Source organism: Fusarium mangiferae (assembly GCF_900044065.1).
Source record: "Fusarium mangiferae strain MRC7560 genome assembly, contig: FMAN_scaffold009, whole genome shotgun sequence".
Lineage (NCBI taxonomy): Eukaryota > Fungi > Ascomycota > Sordariomycetes > Hypocreales > Nectriaceae > Fusarium > Fusarium mangiferae.
The window spans coordinates 427,742-446,796 of NW_024573929.1; the positions used below are offsets into that span (position 1 = coordinate 427,742).

At 49.2% G+C, this 19,055-nt stretch overlaps 8 protein-coding genes and 1 non-coding gene across 9 annotated transcripts; 6 read left to right on the forward strand and 3 right to left on the reverse strand.

Annotated features, from left to right (window-relative positions):
* Positions 1–77: 77 nt before the first annotated feature.
* On the reverse strand, positions 78–1,580 carry FMAN_12238 (uncharacterized protein; the record flags this gene model as incomplete). Its single annotated transcript, XM_041834754.1, has 1 exon — positions 78–1,580. The coding sequence occupies one exon, from the start codon at positions 1,578–1,580 to the stop codon at positions 78–80; it is 1,503 nt and encodes a 500-aa protein (XP_041684985.1).
* Positions 1,581–4,440: 2,860 nt separating this feature from the next.
* FMAN_12239 (uncharacterized protein) lies at positions 4,441–5,112 on the forward strand (the record flags this gene model as incomplete). Its single annotated transcript, XM_041834755.1, has 1 exon — positions 4,441–5,112. One exon carries the CDS (start codon positions 4,441–4,443, stop codon positions 5,110–5,112), a length of 672 nt encoding a protein of 223 aa, XP_041684986.1.
* Positions 5,113–6,592: 1,480 nt separating this feature from the next.
* tRNA lies at positions 6,593–6,683 on the forward strand. Its single transcript is given in 2 exon segments — positions 6,593–6,628; positions 6,648–6,683. It is a non-coding gene; the product is annotated as a tRNA-Pro (tRNA).
* Positions 6,684–7,513: 830 nt separating this feature from the next.
* On the forward strand, positions 7,514–8,941 carry FMAN_12240 (uncharacterized protein; the record flags this gene model as incomplete). Its single annotated transcript, XM_041834756.1, has 2 exons — positions 7,514–7,684; positions 7,811–8,941. 2 exons carry the CDS (start codon positions 7,514–7,516, stop codon positions 8,939–8,941), a joined length of 1,302 nt encoding a protein of 433 aa, XP_041684987.1.
* A 628-nt stretch (positions 8,942–9,569) lies between these two features.
* Positions 9,570–10,781, forward strand: FMAN_12241 (uncharacterized protein; the record flags this gene model as incomplete). The annotated part of the gene is made up of 2 exons (XM_041834757.1): positions 9,570–9,943; positions 9,992–10,781. 2 exons carry the CDS (start codon positions 9,570–9,572, stop codon positions 10,779–10,781), a joined length of 1,164 nt encoding a protein of 387 aa, XP_041684988.1.
* A 72-nt stretch (positions 10,782–10,853) lies between these two features.
* Positions 10,854–11,887, reverse strand: FMAN_12242 (uncharacterized protein; the record flags this gene model as incomplete). Its single annotated transcript, XM_041834758.1, has 3 exons — positions 10,854–11,071; positions 11,119–11,568; positions 11,650–11,887. The coding sequence occupies 3 exons, from the start codon at positions 11,885–11,887 to the stop codon at positions 10,854–10,856; spliced, it is 906 nt and encodes a 301-aa protein (XP_041684989.1).
* A 2,198-nt stretch (positions 11,888–14,085) lies between these two features.
* FMAN_12243 (uncharacterized protein) lies at positions 14,086–15,966 on the forward strand (the record flags this gene model as incomplete). The annotated part of the gene is made up of 1 exon (XM_041834759.1): positions 14,086–15,966. One exon carries the CDS (start codon positions 14,086–14,088, stop codon positions 15,964–15,966), a length of 1,881 nt encoding a protein of 626 aa, XP_041684990.1.
* Positions 15,967–16,239: 273 nt separating this feature from the next.
* Positions 16,240–17,127, forward strand: FMAN_12244 (uncharacterized protein; the record flags this gene model as incomplete). Its single annotated transcript, XM_041834760.1, has 1 exon — positions 16,240–17,127. One exon carries the CDS (start codon positions 16,240–16,242, stop codon positions 17,125–17,127), a length of 888 nt encoding a protein of 295 aa, XP_041684991.1.
* A 214-nt stretch (positions 17,128–17,341) lies between these two features.
* FMAN_12245 (uncharacterized protein) lies at positions 17,342–18,610 on the reverse strand (the record flags this gene model as incomplete). The annotated part of the gene is made up of 3 exons (XM_041834761.1): positions 17,342–18,093; positions 18,141–18,389; positions 18,460–18,610. The coding sequence occupies 3 exons, from the start codon at positions 18,608–18,610 to the stop codon at positions 17,342–17,344; spliced, it is 1,152 nt and encodes a 383-aa protein (XP_041684992.1).
* Between the last annotated feature and the right edge of the window lie 445 nt (positions 18,611–19,055).

Here is a 19,055-nt window from a genome sequence, read left to right on the forward strand (position 1 = left end):
TATTTATGATAATTGATCTTGAATTCATTTTATACAAAGTCTATAATATTTTTACAACGATAATTATACAGAAAGGTCTAGAAAAACCTCCAGATAGAGTCAGCTGGCTTGGTGGCCTTGAATCTGCCATACCACCTCACCAGAGGCCACAGTAACAACATGGAGAGCCCCCAAATAGCAAGGTACGCAAAAACATTGTCAATGCCTCGCTTGGAGTCCGGATCCATCTGTCCATGGTTCTCAGTTTCATGACCAAACCAACCAACCATGACTCCACCAAAGATAAAGACAAAGAACAAATGCGCCAGGTAGAAGAACAACGCCGCTCTACCAAAGTCCAATAGCATCGTGAAACGCTTAGCAACACTGGTAGGAATACCACCAAAAACAGCTAGTAAAAATAGATTGCCGGCCAAGGTGAAGGCCCAGAAAGCAACGTCGGGGGGATACTTCATTATGTAGAAGAAGGACTGTACTGAGACGAGATATTGGTTCTGGTCGGGATGCGCGATGTGCTCGGGTGTTTGGAGGCAGCCCTCGGAGAGATTTCCAAAGTGTAACACGCGCGTGAGGACAAAGATGATGAGGAAGAATATTCCAGCGGCGGTATTGCACAGCGCTGCGACACGAGAGTTCCACGTTCGGGCAACGTCGATGCGCGCGTATAAAAGACCTAGTATCGCGAACGATATCCAAGCCATGGGTGGGAATACCGATTGAACTCGATCTGTCAGGGTAGTCCAGAACCAGATTCCGAACCAGGGATTGTGAGAAATAGCAGGACTGTCTACTGAACCAGGCTGACCAGCTGAGAGAATTGTCAGAGAAGATGAATGGTCGTCGACGGTGCAGTGGCCGTGTGTAGGTGAGAGCCAGATATTCCACCAAATCGTCACTACACCCAACACCGCAAGCAGCGCATTGTGTACGTGCCAAGATATAGTCTCTCCGAACTCTGAGGATTCTCTTCCTCCGAGCAGCGCTTCACTCTCATCGGAAGATTTACTAGGAATTTGCTTCGCAAGCCAAGGCTCCGTAAAGTCCATAGCAACCCAAAGCAATCCCGCGAGCAAATAATCCACCGCCAACGAAAACAGCACAAAATTCATAAACCACACTTTTCCCACTGTGATAACCCATCCCAGCACCACATTCACAGCCGTGAGAACAAAAGCCCTAATGAAGAAGTACCTCGCAATACGACCACTCGACCAGCCCAGCTTCTTCCGCGATCGTCCCAGGTACACCACGCCTATTCCCAGCAACATTGTGAACCCCGGTGCGCAGAGGTGTGTTAGTGTTCGGATGATATAGGCGGGCGTGCGGTTCCAGCGCTTTATGGGCACGCCGTCCATTTCTGTCTCGCGGCCTGTGCCGTGGGCCCAGGTGTTTAGGGCGAGGGCCATGTGGTCCATTGCCATGAGGAGCATGAGCAGGCCGCGGAGGAGATCGGGGGCGAGGGCGCGTGTGGAGGGTTGTGTTGGCTTTGAGGGTTGGGGAGTGTCAGACGGAAAGGAGCCGTAGCTGACATCGGGACGTCGGTCGGTTGGATCATCGTGGGGGGATTGTGCTGACGGCATGGTTATGGTGTTGTCGCATTCGTCAGGACTGGAAGCTATACTAGGGGAATATATTCGCTAGCCGGCAAGAGAGGATATGAACAAAGGAAAGGACAGAGAGGAAGAAGGAGGTAGTATATCATTTCGGATATTTCGGGCGATCGGTCGACATCATAGATTCTACTCCGTATGTTGGTGGATTAATAAGGAATAAGCGGACTTTGGTAGCGGAGTTTCAGTCCATCATGGGTTAGTCGAATCGGAGGGTTTGGCGATGAACCGCGCGGCTCGTCGCTTGGTAATCGGATTCGACATTGGGGGCTATAGATGAGAATGGTTCAAGAAAGGCTGCCTTAGTTAGGTAACATGATGTAGTTACATTGAATTGAAATGTAGTCGCAGCAAAATTACAGACCAAAGCAGATTATAGATGTACATTACTGTTCACAAAGCACAGCAGTAAGAGTGTTGTCCCCTGTCAATCAACCCCACAATCCAACGCCCAAACCCCTGTCAATCATCCCACCCTTACGGAGTAAGGCTGCACAAGAGCAATGTCGTAATCAGTAGTATGAGACGACCCGGACGAAGCATTGAACAAAGTACAGTATCCCGAGCTCATGAAGAACCCTATGCCCGCGCCCCAAGCATACACAGAGAATGCTTCTATGCACTCTATGTAGCTTTCTGGTCAACTCGTCGAGCGACGTGTAGCCGTTTACATCGGTGCAGGTCAGGACGGAGGTGCTGTCGTTGTTGGAATGTCTCAGAGCTACTTTCAGAAGCCTCCTTTGTCTCTGATGAAACCCCCGACGTTGACTGCATTGAAGTTGACTCTTCTGCCTCCATGCATGTGCTTAGGGACGAAGGCGTGATGCTCGGGATCACTTCATTGATAGTGGATTCTTCAAGAACCGAAGATGAGGGTGGAAATAGTGTAGAGACTTCCCACACGGCGATGCTGGTTGTTGAACTAATTGGGTAGACTCGATCACGCCGGAAGAAGCTACTGTAGATGCTTCGGGCTCAGTTGTTTGCGAAGCTGGGCCGGTAGATTGGGTCTGAACGACATTTCTCGACGAAGCGACACTGTCGGAACTCAACACAGTGGTCTTTGTCATTGTAGAGCCTTCGACGCTCGTAGTCGTATCAACGCCAACAAGTCTCCCGTTCTGACACTATCTCTCTAATCACAAATCAGCGTCAACGTTGCAACACTTCACAAACTCGACTTACCATCATCAACTTCCAAAGTCATAGCCTCATACCCAACCGGACCACTGGCAAAAGTCACATAAACGCGCCCATCGCTCGCTTGACAGAAGCCTTCATCATGACCAGGCAAATCCACCTGCAGCGACCAGCCAGCCCAGGAGTATCGTTAGGATGATTGGGCCCTTCATGATGACTTGTACCTTTCTTTTCAGATCGCGAAGAGCAAAATGAAGCTACTGTATCATTCTGTGACGGGATTGCATCTATCTTAAGTACAACAACAATGAGGATGGCCCGTCCCTAGCCATCGTACTAAACGAGAATCGAGACTCTCATGGCCTGTAAGTGTCTGCTAGTCTACTATAAAAGACGGTATCTCAGACTTTAATCCAGCTTTTGGTCTTTCTGTAAATATAAAATAATATCGAAATTCCACGGCCACATAGGTCATTCCTCTTTCTCGTTGATTCTAGTTCCTAAGCCATCCCGTGTGGTTGTTTGTCAGTGGCTTCACGCAACGCCCTGGCGTCGGCTCGTATAAGCGGTCAGAGAAGCTGTAGTTCTGTTATTGGGTTTCGTTGGATATTGCTTCGATCCCAGACATGTTTCGGCAGATGCATTTGTTTGTACGTGTTTGTCATTGTGTCTCAGAGTAGCGTTTCCTTTGAGTTACATTGCAGCCAAGACTGTCTTGTGTTCCTACGAAAGCATTTCTATTCAGGGCGCAAAGATGCCAATTCATCTACATCGTGAAGCGATATCTCTAACTATCTGGCGTTGAGGATCAAAACGTGGGGTTGTGAGATGAACATCTCCGGGATCCGGCAATTCGGCGATATGACGTTTTGTTTTGTTTTCCAAGTGACCAATACAAATTGAGATTCTTACGTGGGGTCGGCAGAGCTGACAATCCCCGGGTTCCGGGTTTAATCCTTCACATTGAGTCACAGCCATGACAACCTACCAAGTACTATACAATAGAGTAGAAAGTAATAGAATGACTCCCAATAGCTCACGGACATGCTCGGAAAAGTCTCGTCAACTGCCGGTGCACGGCTACGTACGGCCCGGCGACCGAAATCTTGATCTCGGCTGTTATCAAACTTATCGCCAATCGCCCAACCAATTTGAGCTTAAAGTGATTGACTCTTCCCAGGCGGAGACCAAGGAAAAAGAAAGGAAGAAAAAAGAGGGCTGCTCAACAAATTACGTCGTCATCCCCAAAATTTCTTATCCTTCGGCATCTCTCCGTCCGAATTTCCAGCGAAGCTTCTAATACTGTACCGTACCGTACCCGTACTTAGGCTGCTTTTTACAGTGACAGTAGCACCGAGTGCGCCCCCCAACGTGTAACCAAGCCAAGGATTGGATCTACTGCAGGTGGTTGCTGCAGTCTTGCCCGTTTTTATCCTTGTCCGTTGAACCGTCGCTGTCACATCCATTATCGCACCATACTCACACTGCAGCTGCAACCGCGCTGTGGATGCCTCTAATGTTTTCCTCTCGGCTCCCTTCCTTTTCTCTCCGCTCCTCCTCTTCCTCCTTCACATCTTTATCTTCATCATCCCACCGTCTTGCCTCTCGCTCCGTACTCACCAGCTCCCAAACCCGTTTCTCTTCATCCACACAAGACCCGAAACCCGCTCCAAAACCAGAGTGGCGCACAATGGCCGAAAAGGACATCACAAAGTATCTCCAGCAGAGCCACGACCGGCTCTTCCACAACAACCGCGCCTGGGCCGAGAACAAGGCAAAGGTCAACCCTGACTTCTTCAAGAACCTCGCCGCCGGCCAAGCACCCGAGTACCTCTGGATCGGATGCGCCGACTCCCGCATCCCCGCCGAGCAGATCTGCGGCCTTGAGCCCGGCGAGGCATTTATCCACCGCAACATTGCCAACCTCGTGTGCAACACGGACCTCAACGCTATGGGCGTGATCAACTACGCCGTCAAGCACCTCGGCGTCAAGCACATCATCGTCTGTGGTCACTACGGCTGCGGAGGTGTCAAGGCGGCTATGACCCCCCAGGACCTCGGCCTGCTGAACCCGTGGCTTCGCAACATCCGCGACGTGTACCGCCTTCACGAGAAGGAGCTCGATGCGATCGAGGACGAGAGCGCTCGCTACGACCGCTTGGTCGAGCTGAATGTCGTCGAGCAGTGTCGCAACGTCATCAAGTCTGCTGATGTCCAGCAGTCGTGGCACGAGAACCAGTATCCCATTGTCCACGGATGGGTGTTTGGTTTCAAGGACGGACTTCTCAAGGATCTTAAGATTGACTTTGAGGCTGTGTTGGCCGACATCCAAAAGATTTACAACCTTGTTGACAAGAAATAATGGAAGAGCATGGCGTTGATAGAAGAAATTTAAATTAGGTTACTGATTCAAATGCTGTGTCTGCGACTGATGATCCAGGGACAAGACTCCTTGATGACAAGAGGTTCAATCAAGGGGCAACGTCCACCTTTTAAACATATCAGTAGCGTTCCGTAAGTGCCTGATATGCAGGGATATTGCTCTCTTCAGCCCTACAAGTAACCGTAACAGGGACCACGGCTTGGCTCGACCGCACCTCGATGACGGTCTGGGCCTTCAAGGTGTCGAGAGACGAAGGAGCAACACAACGACGACGTATTATCGCACAATTGGAAGTCCAATACCTCCACTGAAATTCCAGTGCCTCCGAAATAGTTAAAGATTTTTCAATCAATTTTTAAATACTCTTGCGAATGGTAGAAATGCAGAAAACTATCAGAAAGATCGCTCTCACGTGACCACCCTTTCAGGGCGCATCTCCACACATCGTACGATTTCCACATGGGCCTGGTCCATGATGGAGGGATCGCTTGCAGGCCTCGGATCCAGAGACGGCAGTTTTTTCTCAAGTGCCGGGTTGGAGATTGGCGAATATGGGGGAGTTGGCCGGAAAAAGAAGGTTGTTTCTGTTTTTGCTGCTAATGTAAATGGCTGATGATGAATTAGGAAATGTCTCTCTTGGTGAAGTATTGGTGGAGGGAGTTTGGTGTGTGTGCAGCTTAGCCGTGCGTATATAGTCTCACTTTGTTTTATTATGATTTGGTAATGATGATAGGAATTTAGCTGCAACTCGCTTGATTGATTCTAACTTCAACATGGAACATTTCTCCGGTTTGCTTTGCTTCGCGTGTTGTGCGCTCACAATCCGGAGACCTTGATGGACAGAGGGCGATTGACAAACCATAGAACGGGCATACGCCTTGATTGTGCTTGCTCGGGTATTTGACATATGAGTCTTGTCGCAAACAAAGACCTTGACGTTTATGTGAAAAATAGACGAGGAGATCTACGGTTTTGTTTTAGGCTGGCACGTTCGTTAATGCTGTAATTCGGTGTTCGTTTCTCTGTCAGCAGCTTGCATCGATTATGGATGTGTCTCGTGCCACGACAACGCGATAGACTTGACAGCCCTTCTCAAGTCCGAGCCAAAAACAGAAGCACAAAATCATAGCATGATTATTTTAGACTTAATTGTTTCTCAAAATTATGTGTTCCCATGCAATGGTGCAAGCGACAAACACCTATCCTCACTGCCCAAGTGGGTGCCAAGATTACCCTACAGTCATACATCTCAGAACCATTCTGCTCTTTCCCCTTCATCCCGTTTCGGCCGCCAACTCCCAGGCTCTGACTTGAATCAACCGTTAATCAAAATCGTATCACGCAAGTCACCCAATTCAAACCTCAAAACAACACCTTACCAATTCTTCCACTTCCACTGCCTGTACTTGATCCCTGGTTGCTCGGTCCCTTCCAGCAATAAGCATCACGTGAGTGACTCGGTCTGGTGGTCTAGTGGTATGATTCTCGCTTAGGGAAAACCCTACAGCTTAGCTTGCGAGAGGTCCCGGGTTCAATCCCCGGCCAGACCCTTTCTTCTGCTGATGGAGTCTCTGAGATGCTATCAATTAAAGCGTTTCTTTTTGCTGTTGGGCTGTCGGTGGTGATGTGAGGCCATTGAGTTTGGGTCTCACCGAACCTTGTGTGAGCCCCCTTGAGTCACTTTCAATACCCCTCTTTTGTTTCATATGAGCTCACAATCATGCTTATAGAGTTTCCTGGATTTAGCTCAGATTTCTGCCTTTTCTCAATCAGTCTTGTTCCGGTGACACCGACAATTGGTTGATAGATGTGTCGCATAGTAATTGGTGATGATGTTGCGCTTGCATGCAGACACTTTTCGTGGTGGAGACTTGTCGGCGCTAGTCTATTTAAGTCACGTCCACTGTCGCGTTTTGCTCATGCGAAAGAGGCCCCGCAGCGCATCTCATGGGACGCAAGAAAAGACCAAACCTAAATTTAGGATGCCAAAATAAACTCGGTAAAAGGTATCCTGAGCTCAGGCCAATTAAGCCTAATTTATGAAGTTTACCTACACTAAATTCACCTAAGCTTGTGCGAGTTTACCTAAGTATTTCTGTCACTTAGGATCGAGGTCCGGAATTTTCTTGCACCCCCAGCCGGTCCTGGTCTCAGTGAGTGCGCCTTTCAACGGCTCCAGCTGCAAACAAGAAAAAGTAAACAACCCGGTGTAGCCCATCCCATCCAGACATAACTTAACCAATACAAACTCGACGTCAGACAAGGCTCCAAACCGCGTTTCCCTCCGTTTCTGCTTCTTTTTTCGCTCGAATAATCGGTCCAAGTCGCCTTTTTAACCAATTTGTTTGTGTCTCCTGTATCTTGCCGTGTTTCCGTCACCATGAACGCGATTTTCAACTTTCTGTCATCACCGCTCAAGCAGCCCGCAGAGAGACCTCCACCCTCCAGCATGCCACTTACCGCCTCCTCGCGGCCGAGTTTGTCGCCTAGAGAGCAACGTCTTGCCAAACGCGCTGCGGATAGGTTCTCGGAGCCGGCAGGTCGCAGTCCCGTAAGTTTCATCCAGAAGGTGCCCAGCTTTTCTTTGTTTGCGCTGCGCATCGTTGCGCAGGTGCCTTGATGAGCTGGCACTTCCGCCCAAAACTGTTATTAGGCATCGAACTGACGACTTTTCCAGAGGTCGCGTCTGAGTAACGTTTCTCTTGCATCCACGGACGATAACACCGCCGAGATCTCTGTTGTTAGTCGACGGAGAGAGACCATCGCCATGGCACCGCCGCTGAGTGTTAAGAAGCGCATCAGCACATCGACGCGCTCGTCGCCGATACACAAGCCAAAGTCTAACGGATCTGTTTCTCGCGTCACATCGTCGCCCGCCGTTCGATCCTCCCCTAGAAGGCGAGAATCGGCTGAGCTTGGAGAATCGTCGCCGGCCTTGATCGCCGCGTCACCTGCTTTCCCTAAGAGAGTTTCTCGTGTCGCAACATCATCGCCCGCCGTCCGATCCTCTCCTAGAGCGCGAGAATCGGCCGGAGGACCGCCGGCCTTCACCTCGTCACCAGCCTCGATCCAGAGGGGCATTAATGGAGTTTCTCGAAGCAGCGAGGCGGCTGAGAGTCCTAGAAGATCCACGAGGGGCCTACGCGTGACAGAGCCGGAACCTAAAGCAAATACACCCAAAGCACAGAAAGAGAAGAAGAAGTCTGAAGAACAGCCCGAAGAAGCGCACTTTGAAGAGGAAGAGGAGGCGCAGGTTGAAGACGATAAGAGGTACGAATTCGTAAGAATTACGGATCATCGCTGGGCCGAGGGCGAGGACGAGATCGAGCTTCTCATGCAGTGGAAAGATGGCGAGACCTCCTGGATCTCCGAGGAACTTCTTCATACCGACAACAGACAGGCCCTGTTTGCATATTGGCGCTCGCAACCAAACGGGCGCCCTAAGAATCCCAACGACGACGACGAGATCTACCATGTTTTCGCGATTAGAAAGCACCGCGTGCGAAATGGTACTCCGCAGGTCTTCGTCGAATGGCTAGGCTACGATGCGTCCGAGAACACTTGGGAGGATCAGGACTATATCGAGGGGGTTGCCCCCAAGCTCGTGGACGCCTATTTTGACCAGGTCAAGGGCAAGGGCAAGATTCAGGTCAAGCCTAAGAGTCAGGCGAAAAGCAGCACGAAGAGCAAAGCGAAGCCCAAGGCTCCCGCAAGAACCAAGGCGCCCGCGCCCGCAAAAAGCAAGGCTCAGGCAAAGACTTCGGCTCGCGGCGTGACTAGAAGCAGCGCAAGGGTCTCGAAGCGATAGAATTACAATAGTACACGATTGGAAACTGGTTGCGGAAGTGTTTTTGGCCCGTGATGATGGAAATGAACATTGTTTGGACTGTAATTAATATTGGAGTGAAAACAATACCTAAGCAAACTGCACTTGTTACATGTGTTTTCTTGAATGTGAAGTTGCCAGTTTCGTACCTTGACCCTAAGCGACGACAATGTTTAGGTAATTTTTATAAGATTTAGTACACTCTTTACTGTGTTTATTTGGCATCCTCTTCTAAAATCTTGAGGCTTGATTCGCACGGCGTGCCTTGCGAATGCATGATGGTGATGATCAGGTTTTCTTACCATCCCTCAGGGAGCGAGAAAACTTAAGCCTAAGAAATAAAAACATTGAGGTAAGTTAGTATAGATTTATAGAGCCTTTAAATTCTATCCTAAGTTGTGAAAAGATTTAATTTAGTATAGATCTGGAGAGCCTTTAGATTAATTATTTTGTTATTTAGGTAAACGTCCTCAGTTTGCTGACCATCCGATCTATGTATGACTGACTGACTGGATCCTGATGGGGCTGACTGTATCCGACACGCTCACCTCAATCATTACCTTCATCTCTTCATCCTCACTCAACCCAAACTTCAGTAAACACAATCAAAATGACATCTCCGAATCTCTCCTCCCGTATCCCTACGCTCATCATCCTCTCCATCCTCACAGTCTTCGGCTTCGACGCGTTGATTCTGCAACTCGACCGCAACGGCTACACCTCGATGCTAAAATCCATAACCCACGACCCCGTCCCACGCTTCCTCCCGGATACTAACCGCTTACTTCTCAAACAATACACCGGAATAGGACCAGTTGATGACTTTTTCGCTTTTTCGAATGTCATCTGGGCGAATGTAACCGATGGCTCGAGTCCGGAACTTTCGCTGTTCACGTTTTGTTTCGGGGCGCAGTTGATTGCGTTTTTCGTGGTGTTTTTGATCGAAGCGCAGAGGGTGCTTGCTTGGAGTCCGCTTGTGCTGAAGTAAGTTTGTGCCTTGAGGTCGGAGGTTTGTGCTGACGATGGATGTAGTGGTGTATTCTGGGGATTTGCGGTGCAGAGTCTTGGGTTTGGATTCGTTGCGCCGCTTTACTTTGTCATTCACTTGATCTTCACAGCTGGATCGTCAAGGTCTGAGAGCGTCCATATTCGCGACTACTTGTGTCTTCACACGGTCGTCCCGTCTTTTCTTCTCGGATATGTCGTGCCGTGTATTTTCATGGCTTATCCATTCTCGAACTTCAATGTTCGACAGTGGTCTAATGCAGTCTGGGCTATTGCTCCAGTCTACATCTTTACACTTCAAGCGGTGTTTACTGTTGTTCTCAAGAGGCTGAGTGTTGGGCAGGATGCGCACAAGCCAAAGGTCGTTCTCGACAAGACTGCTTTGTCGCATACGTACAGCTTCGCGTGGAATATCGCAGTCATAGGCCAGATGACAACCTACGCCGTCTTTATCACAGCGAACCTCCTTCCAGGTCTCTTCCCAGACGGTTTAGCGGCCTCATTGAGCATGAACAGGGTCTTCATTCCCGACGCGGCGCCTCATTCATACAAGCCCATGTCCAGCGCCGCAGCGGCCATTCACAACTTTTTGATCTACGATTTTGCGACGGGATCTGTGGCGGCGCTTATGTGGGCGCTGCAGCAACTCTTGGAGGTCAAGCCTGAGTTGAGAGTTGGAGAGGAGAGGACTAATCTTATGAGGGGGATTGTCACGAGTGTTTTGCTGTCGGGCCCGGGAGGGGCGGTTGTTGCGTTGATGCAGCATCGTGATGAGTCTGTTCTCAGCTCCGAGGGCAAGGCTGAGAAGATTCAGTGAACGAAATAGTGCTGGGATGGGCTTTGTGTAAAAGTTAAAGGCAAGATTGTGATAGGATTGCTTTCTGTTTATCTAAGCCTTCTCCTCTCTGTTCTCACCAAGAGGGACATCTAAGCCATGGCGTCCCTTGTATCCTGATACCTCAGCTGAGTTCCATCCGCCTTTCTGTAGCAGAGACTCATCCTTGAGACGGTAAACTTCAACCTTGAGGGGTCGACAACACTTGATCATCTCCTCCTCACTATCCTCTCCAAAGCCCCAAAGTGACAAATCACCACCAGGGCAAGTACCTACAATAATCAGCAAATCTCCAAACACACACGAAACTTGTACTTACTCAAAGCCATAAGCAGATCCTGCTCCGCCAGAAACTCAATATAATCACCCTTCTCCGCCGGACAAGGATTCATGAAATATCTTCCCTGCTCATCCAGCCCCGTGACCTGAAAGATATTAATAACATCATGAACATCACCCTCGTTCAAGCCATATGGCAACACCGAGCGGGTAAGGTTAGAGTGGCATTGGAAGTTATACTGTCCTCCGCTGAGAACAGTGTTGATGTACGGATCACATCGCGTGCCGAGAAGATCGTGCACTCGACCTCCGTGCTCATCTGTGCCATACCAATCTAGGGTGTCGGTGATTATGGTGGCCAGGGGTCGCATGTAGGGAAGATTGGACCAGAGACGGTCGTACGTTGAGACGTGTGAGGCGTGGAGTTGTTTGGTGCGGGATGCCCAGAAGCGTTCACGCGGGTTATGAGCGTTCCAGATATTCAAGTCACCTGTCCGTGTAAGTGAAGTTCACCCTATTGTCTTCTCGTCTCACTCTTCGCCCCTCACCCAACTACTGAAGATAGCCTTACCAACCTGCGGCCCCTCAGGCGTGCTGATCTTGACAATACAACCCGCCGGGGCTTTCCATGCTTTTCCAGATCGAATTGGTAGAGTGAATTCTTCAATGAGTTCACGCGGTGCTTCCCGGATGGCAGTGTACAAGCTTTTGTCGACGGTGAGGACTGAGCCTGGGGAGGGAAGATAAGCCGGGACGGGCTTCTTGATGGGCTTTCTGTTTGCCAGACGCTCAGCTCCGTTGGAAGACATGATGGCTTTGAGATATTTTGTTTGCGCAGGAAGAGAAATTTGGCGATGCGAGGAGGAGAGTGTTAAGTAATAACTATCTCTTGGCTGTTCTAAGTGGAGACTTGGCCGTGTCTTGTATCTAATGTGGTGAATTGAATGGGGTTCTAAGAGCGGTGCCTGATAGGAGGATTGGAGTCTGAGGGCATTCAGATTTACAACTCATAGGGCGTGCATGACATTTACTCAATGATCATTAATAATCTGCGCTTTTACCTAAGGTCGACTTTGGACTGCATCAGGAATTACAGGTTGCTCGTGGATGATGCGATCTCGGAGGTGGATCGGCATCGTAAAGACTTGCCGATATTGATCCTCCACGGCAAATAAAGACTTGCCGGATGCGTAAATGCCCCAGAAGATGACCCCATACTCTGTTAGTTCTCTATTGATCTACGGACCTAGGTAATCTTTACGAGTCTTTTGATAGAGAGAGTGCTGTATGTAGGTCTGGCTCTGTCGCAGGAGCAGCCGCTGGGCTTGCCCCTCATTACCCCTCCACCAAGCTCAAGACCCCGCTAGAACCTTATCTTTTGTATTTACTTTCAGGTTCCAATCAATACACGAGCATCACGGCAATCGCGACGACGCGGCATCGAATACTGCCCAGTGGACGCCAAGAATGGTAGTAGAATGGAGATCCGAAATACAGCATCTGTCAACCACGAGCCGTCACCCCCCAGAATGGTCGCGCCAGGCGAACGCGTCGCGAACGACCATATCGACCAGCGAAGCCCTTTGCGATGCGCCCGAAGGCGACAACAATCATGGATGTGAATACAATGATTCAATCATGGTCACTATGCATTCGACTCGTCGAACCCCATGAAAGATGGGCATAGGGAGCTTCCACGCGACGCCGATTTAGACCTCCACCCTTATGCCAACTTCGAGAACGTAAACGATCAAAGACGCTGCAAGTCAGGACGTACGCTGTAGCACTAGCACAACTGAGAACGGGACCTTAAATACTGCCGAAAATGTTCCAGAGCGCATAAAACCTTTCGGAAGCTCGTATCTACGACACTGCTTCGTGAGTGCGTGTCTTCGCTGTGAGGACCAGTGCAACAGAATTCTCCCACCAGGCGTTATCGGCGACAAGACTCCCTTCGAAATTCTCGTGAGGCTTTCGCTCGAGCGAGGCGAACTCGACCGATTCGGGCTGCGAAAGCTTGGAGAATATTGGTACGAGAGATGCATAGGTTTTAATGATTTCGGTAGGTGCCCAGGAACAACCGTTGTGTCGGGATGGCAGCCGTGTCGCAATTCCCATGGCAATGTTGATCAAGTAGTGTATGCTCTCTGCCGATGAACAAATGTAGCGACTGGGTAAGACTACAACATATCAGCGCCGAGATGACATCAGACAACCTGATCATAAGATTGTGGGAAGGAGTGTTCCTAACGGTCGGTATTTGCCCATACGGCGCAATGCTTACTCTCCTTGTTTCTCAGCCTGCCTACTAAGCTTTTAACGTACAGCATCTCGCCCTCGTAACATGAGACCGGTCTTTGTAGGGCTTTGGATGAAGGCAAAGCGGGTCGCATACGAGATGAACCTTGGTCCATTCGCGAGAAGTACTCTGTAGATGGCTTTAAATCAATCAATCAAGACACTATTGTTTGACGGCCCAATACCCTTGACGAATGGCCGCCATGTGGCTTTATAGTGTGTCAGGTTTATTTAAACAGGAATTGTCACATACTAGTATCCATTGGCCGGGAATGTCCCAGTTGCAGTGATACTGTAAGTCGTCGCAATCGATGTTGGCGTTGACTCAAATAATCGGCGACAAACTTACCTCCTCCCAATCAATTGAACCAGCCAATACTAAGAACTCGTACGACAATAATCTACGGCCCTAGATAAGGACAATTGCACAATGCAATTTATCGAATTTCTTCATGTTCAGCTCTATTTCCACTATCGCCCACAGACTGAAACACCACCAATCACCGTCCCATCTTCTCAAGGGAGACATCATCCTTCGACCCTTGCACCACGCCTCCAGGAATGCTTCCAAGACAGGGGCTCATTCCAGAAAAACTGAATATCATAAGAATTGCATGTCAACCTACAGCTCCCTTGCGTAGGGCACGAGTAGCCTTATAGACCCCAAGGGTCCTCTCCGATCTGCGCTTTGTTTAAGCAAATCATAATCATGGTTGTGATATCAGGCTCCCCTTGGGCCAAGAGACTGGTCTTTCTGGTTATTTCTATCAATATTCTGCTCTGGTGGTATGTTTACTCAGTGCCGGGAGTTACAGACGATGTCCAGCTTGCGACGACGAAATTGAAGACGAACGATGCGAAAGCGATACCGGTAGATAAGAAAGTGGAAGCGAAAGGTGGGAAGAGCGCTAAGGGTGCGAAGGCGGCGAAGGATGAGAAAACTGGCGAGTCTGTTGATAAGAAGGGAATTAGGACGTTCCGTTCTTGGAGTAACTTTGACATCGTCAGGCCGAAGAACGATCACACTTATGTGTATCGTCGGTTCAAGAGCTCACCGCACAAACCACCACATATCGAATGGAACCCCAACGGAAAGGAACTTGCAAAGGGATATGTCTTCATCACACCGCAGTCCAGCGGCGCCGAGAGAGGTCTTGTGCAAGCTGCATCGTTCATCATGAAGCAGAACGCAGAGATGATATACGCCCATGACGAAGACCCTTACGACTCTGCGGGTTTTCGCGTACAGACCGTTCACAACGAGCAGTTCCTCACACTCTGGCGAGGCCATAGAAAAATGAGCCATGGATTCGGAGAAGTCATCGTCATGAACAGCGAGTACGAGAAGACGGTTATTCACCTCGATGTTATCATCACCAACATGTATGGTCAAAAGTTCCTCAGCGGGCTGGACTTTCACGAGCAGGAATTGACCACGCGAGGAACTATTCTCGTCACGGCTTACAACACGACTATGTACAACCTTACGCAAATGGGAGGGTCAGAGCACGGCTTCGTGACTGACTCTCTATTCTTTGAGATCGATATCGAAACGCAGGAGATTCTTTTCAGCTGGAGCGCCCTCGACCATTTCTGGCCTGAAGATTCCATGCTTCCGCTTATTTCATCCTCTGGCTACGGCGGACCCAAGAATCCATATGACTTCTTCCACCTAAGCTCAATACAAGCCGTCAACCACGATTCATTCCTTATCAGCAGTCGGAACTTCTGGTCTGTGTATCTGATCTCACGCTCAAATGGTAGGATCCTTTGGGAGTTGAGAGGGAATACCAAGGGAGGAGATTTTGGCGCATTGCCGCACCATGGACGATTCAGGTGGCAGAACCATGTTCGTGCGCATAATGTCACGTCGAGAGAGATGATACTCAGTATGTTTGACAATCATAACAGTCCAGAGGATAATGGAAAGACGTATTCGCGCGGTTTACTGCTGAAGTTGAAGCTGCCGCCGAACCCAGAGGAGAAGCCCGAGATTTTGCGTGTCCTCTCGCCAGATCGTGCAAAGATCTCGCCTGAGTATGGAAGCTACCAACTTGGGTTGAGTAATGGCAACCAGTTCGTGAGCTGGGGCGCAGGTGGTGTCGTCCACGAATACGGCCCTGACGATGGCCACGATCTCCGTTGGCAAGCCCGTTTTGGCTACGACGAGTCCATCACGAGCTATCGCGCCTTCAAAGACGTCTGGACAGGCACACCCTCCAAATGGACTCCCGCTCTCGTCGTCGAAAAGCGTGAAGACACCGTGATGGGCTTCGTGAGCTGGAACGGCGCAACGGACATAGACTCTTACAACATTTACCTCGCGGAACCAGGCACAGAGCTCAAATCATTGGGTAAAGCTAAGGTTTTGGGCTTCGAGACGGGATTCGATCTTGGTGTTAAGAACAACGAGACGAATTGCATCATGGTTGCTGCTGTGAGGAAGGGCCAGGAGATTAGACAGTCGAATGTTGGGTGTATTGAGGGCAAGACGTTTGTTTCGACGATTGTGGACTCGACGGGTAAAGCGGTGGGGGATTCTGTTGTTGAGAAGACTACGTTGCAGAAGATTATGGGATATTTTTCGTGAAATTGATGAGGATTGTATTTTACTGCGATGCAAGCATGTTGTTTTGTTAGTGTTCAATAAAGAGGTCCAGCTCATTTCCACCATGGCCTAATGTGGGCGTCGATGGTAGTGCTACGTTCAATAGCCCAGGTGAAGAGCGATAGTTCACCCAATTAATAGTGACTACTGGGAAAAGAATTGATTAAGAAAGGAGTCTAGATTTAAGAATAATTATAGACTTAGTTACTGTCTCTTGGTTCTTTCTTTTTGTTGCATCAGTTCTAACTCATCACCATGAGATTCACTCACTCAGCACTGCTCCTGGCTCTGTGCCAACTTGCTTCATCCTCACCATGCAAGCCCTCTTCATCGGTCACTTCCAATGCTCCTACGAGCACCGACGATGAGTCCGCAACCTCTGCGACCGAGACATCAACAGCGATCTCTGTGGAAACAGGCTCATCTACGGTCTCTAATGACGCGACGTTGACTGCTTCTGAGGCCGCATCAACCTCCGACTTGTCAATCTCCACGACTTTAGTGTCAACTTCAAGTGCAGAGCCTACAACTACACTCGAAGCGACAACAGATTTGTCAACAACCGTGGATGAGACTACGACCACTTTTGAGAGCGAGACAACCTCAGATTCTGCTACCCTAGTCTCGACTACCACCGCTGAGGCTTCAACCACCACATCAGCAGCCCCCGAAATCCCATCCAACCGCGTCCTCAATCCCGGCTTCGAGGACACTTTAGTCTACCCCTGGGAGTCAATGTCCGGAACGCTATCCCGAACGTCATCCGAAGTCCACTCTGGCAGTCAATCCGGTTTCTACAGCGGCAACACCCCCATGAGCGCAATTCAGGGCATAAGACAGTTCATCGATCCAACCTGGATCACGCCCGGCAAGAGCTACAGGTTCTCCGCCTGGGTGAAGATTACAAATACTGCTGGCTGTGGTTCGCGCACGGTAGTTTGTGGTCATGGCGTAGGACAAGGTACGACAGGTTTGGGTGGGACCATCACGGAGAATGGGGACTTTTCTTTGGCGAGTGTGACGTGTTCTTGGACACAGGCTGAGTGGGAGGCCAGGCCCAGTGTGCAGATTAGAAGCTATTGCACGGGGCTTTCTTTCTTTGTGGACGATGCGGCTCTGGAGGAGGTTGAGACCCTAGGGTAAGAGTGAGAATGCTTCATTGGTGTTGGGACCAGGGGAACGGGGAAGATGAGGCTAATTGCAGATATTGATTTCGACTGTTCTAAGTTTAATATATAGATAAGGACAGGACGGCGGTCAACGTAAGTTGCTGCCATGTAACATAGACTTTCTATAGATTGTATATACCAATAATGATCCAGCCAGAACAGAGCCTAGATATTGAGCACCACAGTGACTACCGCCTGAACGGCTCATACTGACCGGTCTGGGGATTGTATATACTGACAAAACTAGAAGAAGAGCTCAATGAAGTATTGAAGCTCTTGTAAGTTCTGTTAGTCCGTGGACGATGATGAGCTAGCGGAGGAGGTCTTCTCTGCTGGTAGTAGTGCAGAGGAGGTGGATACTGTATATATGACTGAGTTCTGTAAGGAGACTGAGGGTAATGATAGTAAGGTCCGCGATTCCTCAGATTTGCATAAGAAGGAAGATATGGCGGTGGTTGCAGGTATTTCGGAGGAGTCCGAGGCGGCTGATACTGAGGAGGGGGCTTTGAAGGAGTGGCGAGGACAGTTTCGACATCTGTATCTTCCAGATCATCTGTAGAAACTGTAGATAGTTGTCTCGGGTGGAATATGTTAAGAAGAAGTGTGGTGAGGAAGATGAACCCAGCGTCGAAGATATAAAAGTAGATTTCTGTTGCCTGAAGAATGCCGAGAGGACCAGTGGCATACTCCAGTACTCGATAGACTGACCGAGCGATTACAAGTCCACAGGCGATGTAAAGAACGATGATCCAGCGTTTCCAAGGGATGGTCAGATTGGTGCTTTTGCGAGATGGGTTATCGATAATGCGGCTGTGCACAATGTGTAAGACCGATGTGAAGAAGCCGAAGAAATAGACCTGGAAAGCTAGACCGCCGATAATTATAAGCTGGGCTGTTCTTTGCTGAGCAACTGAAGTAGCGTTGACTAATATGCCAGCACCTATCTCGCATGAGTAGATGGTCAGAAGCGGAAATGGCTAGACTTACCTGTGAATTGTGCGGCCAAAGCGATCGCGTCACCAAAGATGAAGACCTTGGGGATTACTTTGACCGGAACGAGTGCATAAATATCTGCATCCAGAGCAATGATGATTTTGCTAAGAATCATATAGATACTCGCAGTAATCAAATTTGGACCCAAAAGAAACGCAAAGGTCTGAATAGCATAAGGAACGAAAGTCCAGTCTGGTGATTCAGAAGCTGATACAGCACGAAAAGCATAACCAGTAGCTTCGACTACACAAAGTCAGTACTCTCCAGTTACTAAAACTCCATCATCTTCAACCCAAGAATAAGCTCAACTTACCAGCACAGCCCAAAAGGAACGGAATAAAGAACCAAGTCCTACATCGTATCATCTGCAACAAACACACCACCGTCGAAGCAGAGAATAAACCGAGAGAAACGAGAGAGAGAATAAAAGAAGGATGATAATGGTACAGCTCGACTGCTGCCATGATGTGAGTAAAGCCTTCAAGGCTTGAACGAGAGTGAGCCCGTGGTGAGTTTGGAGGTAAAACAAAATGTCATTTTTTCGAGACAGAGGCGGTGTTTGGTCTCGGAAGGGTGGTTCATGGCTTTATTGCCATGGGAAACGCTATTAACATCCTTGATGTGGTTTATCTGGGGGTGGTGATGAATGCGGATGAGATGCTGCTTGCGGGTGACCCACTGGCTGGATGCAGATGATAATGTCTCACCTCAACCACGTTTTGTGGTGGTGAAACAGGTGAGATCAAGGATATCACGATTAGAATTTCCTGATGCATAAAGGCTAAGCATAATTGTTTTGTGATTCCGAGGATATAGAGTTGTGTGTACCTGAACCGGCGTTTTATTCTTGAGCTTGCGGGTTGAGCCGAGATATGTCTTCGATCATCGAGAGATAAGGCCACTGGATTC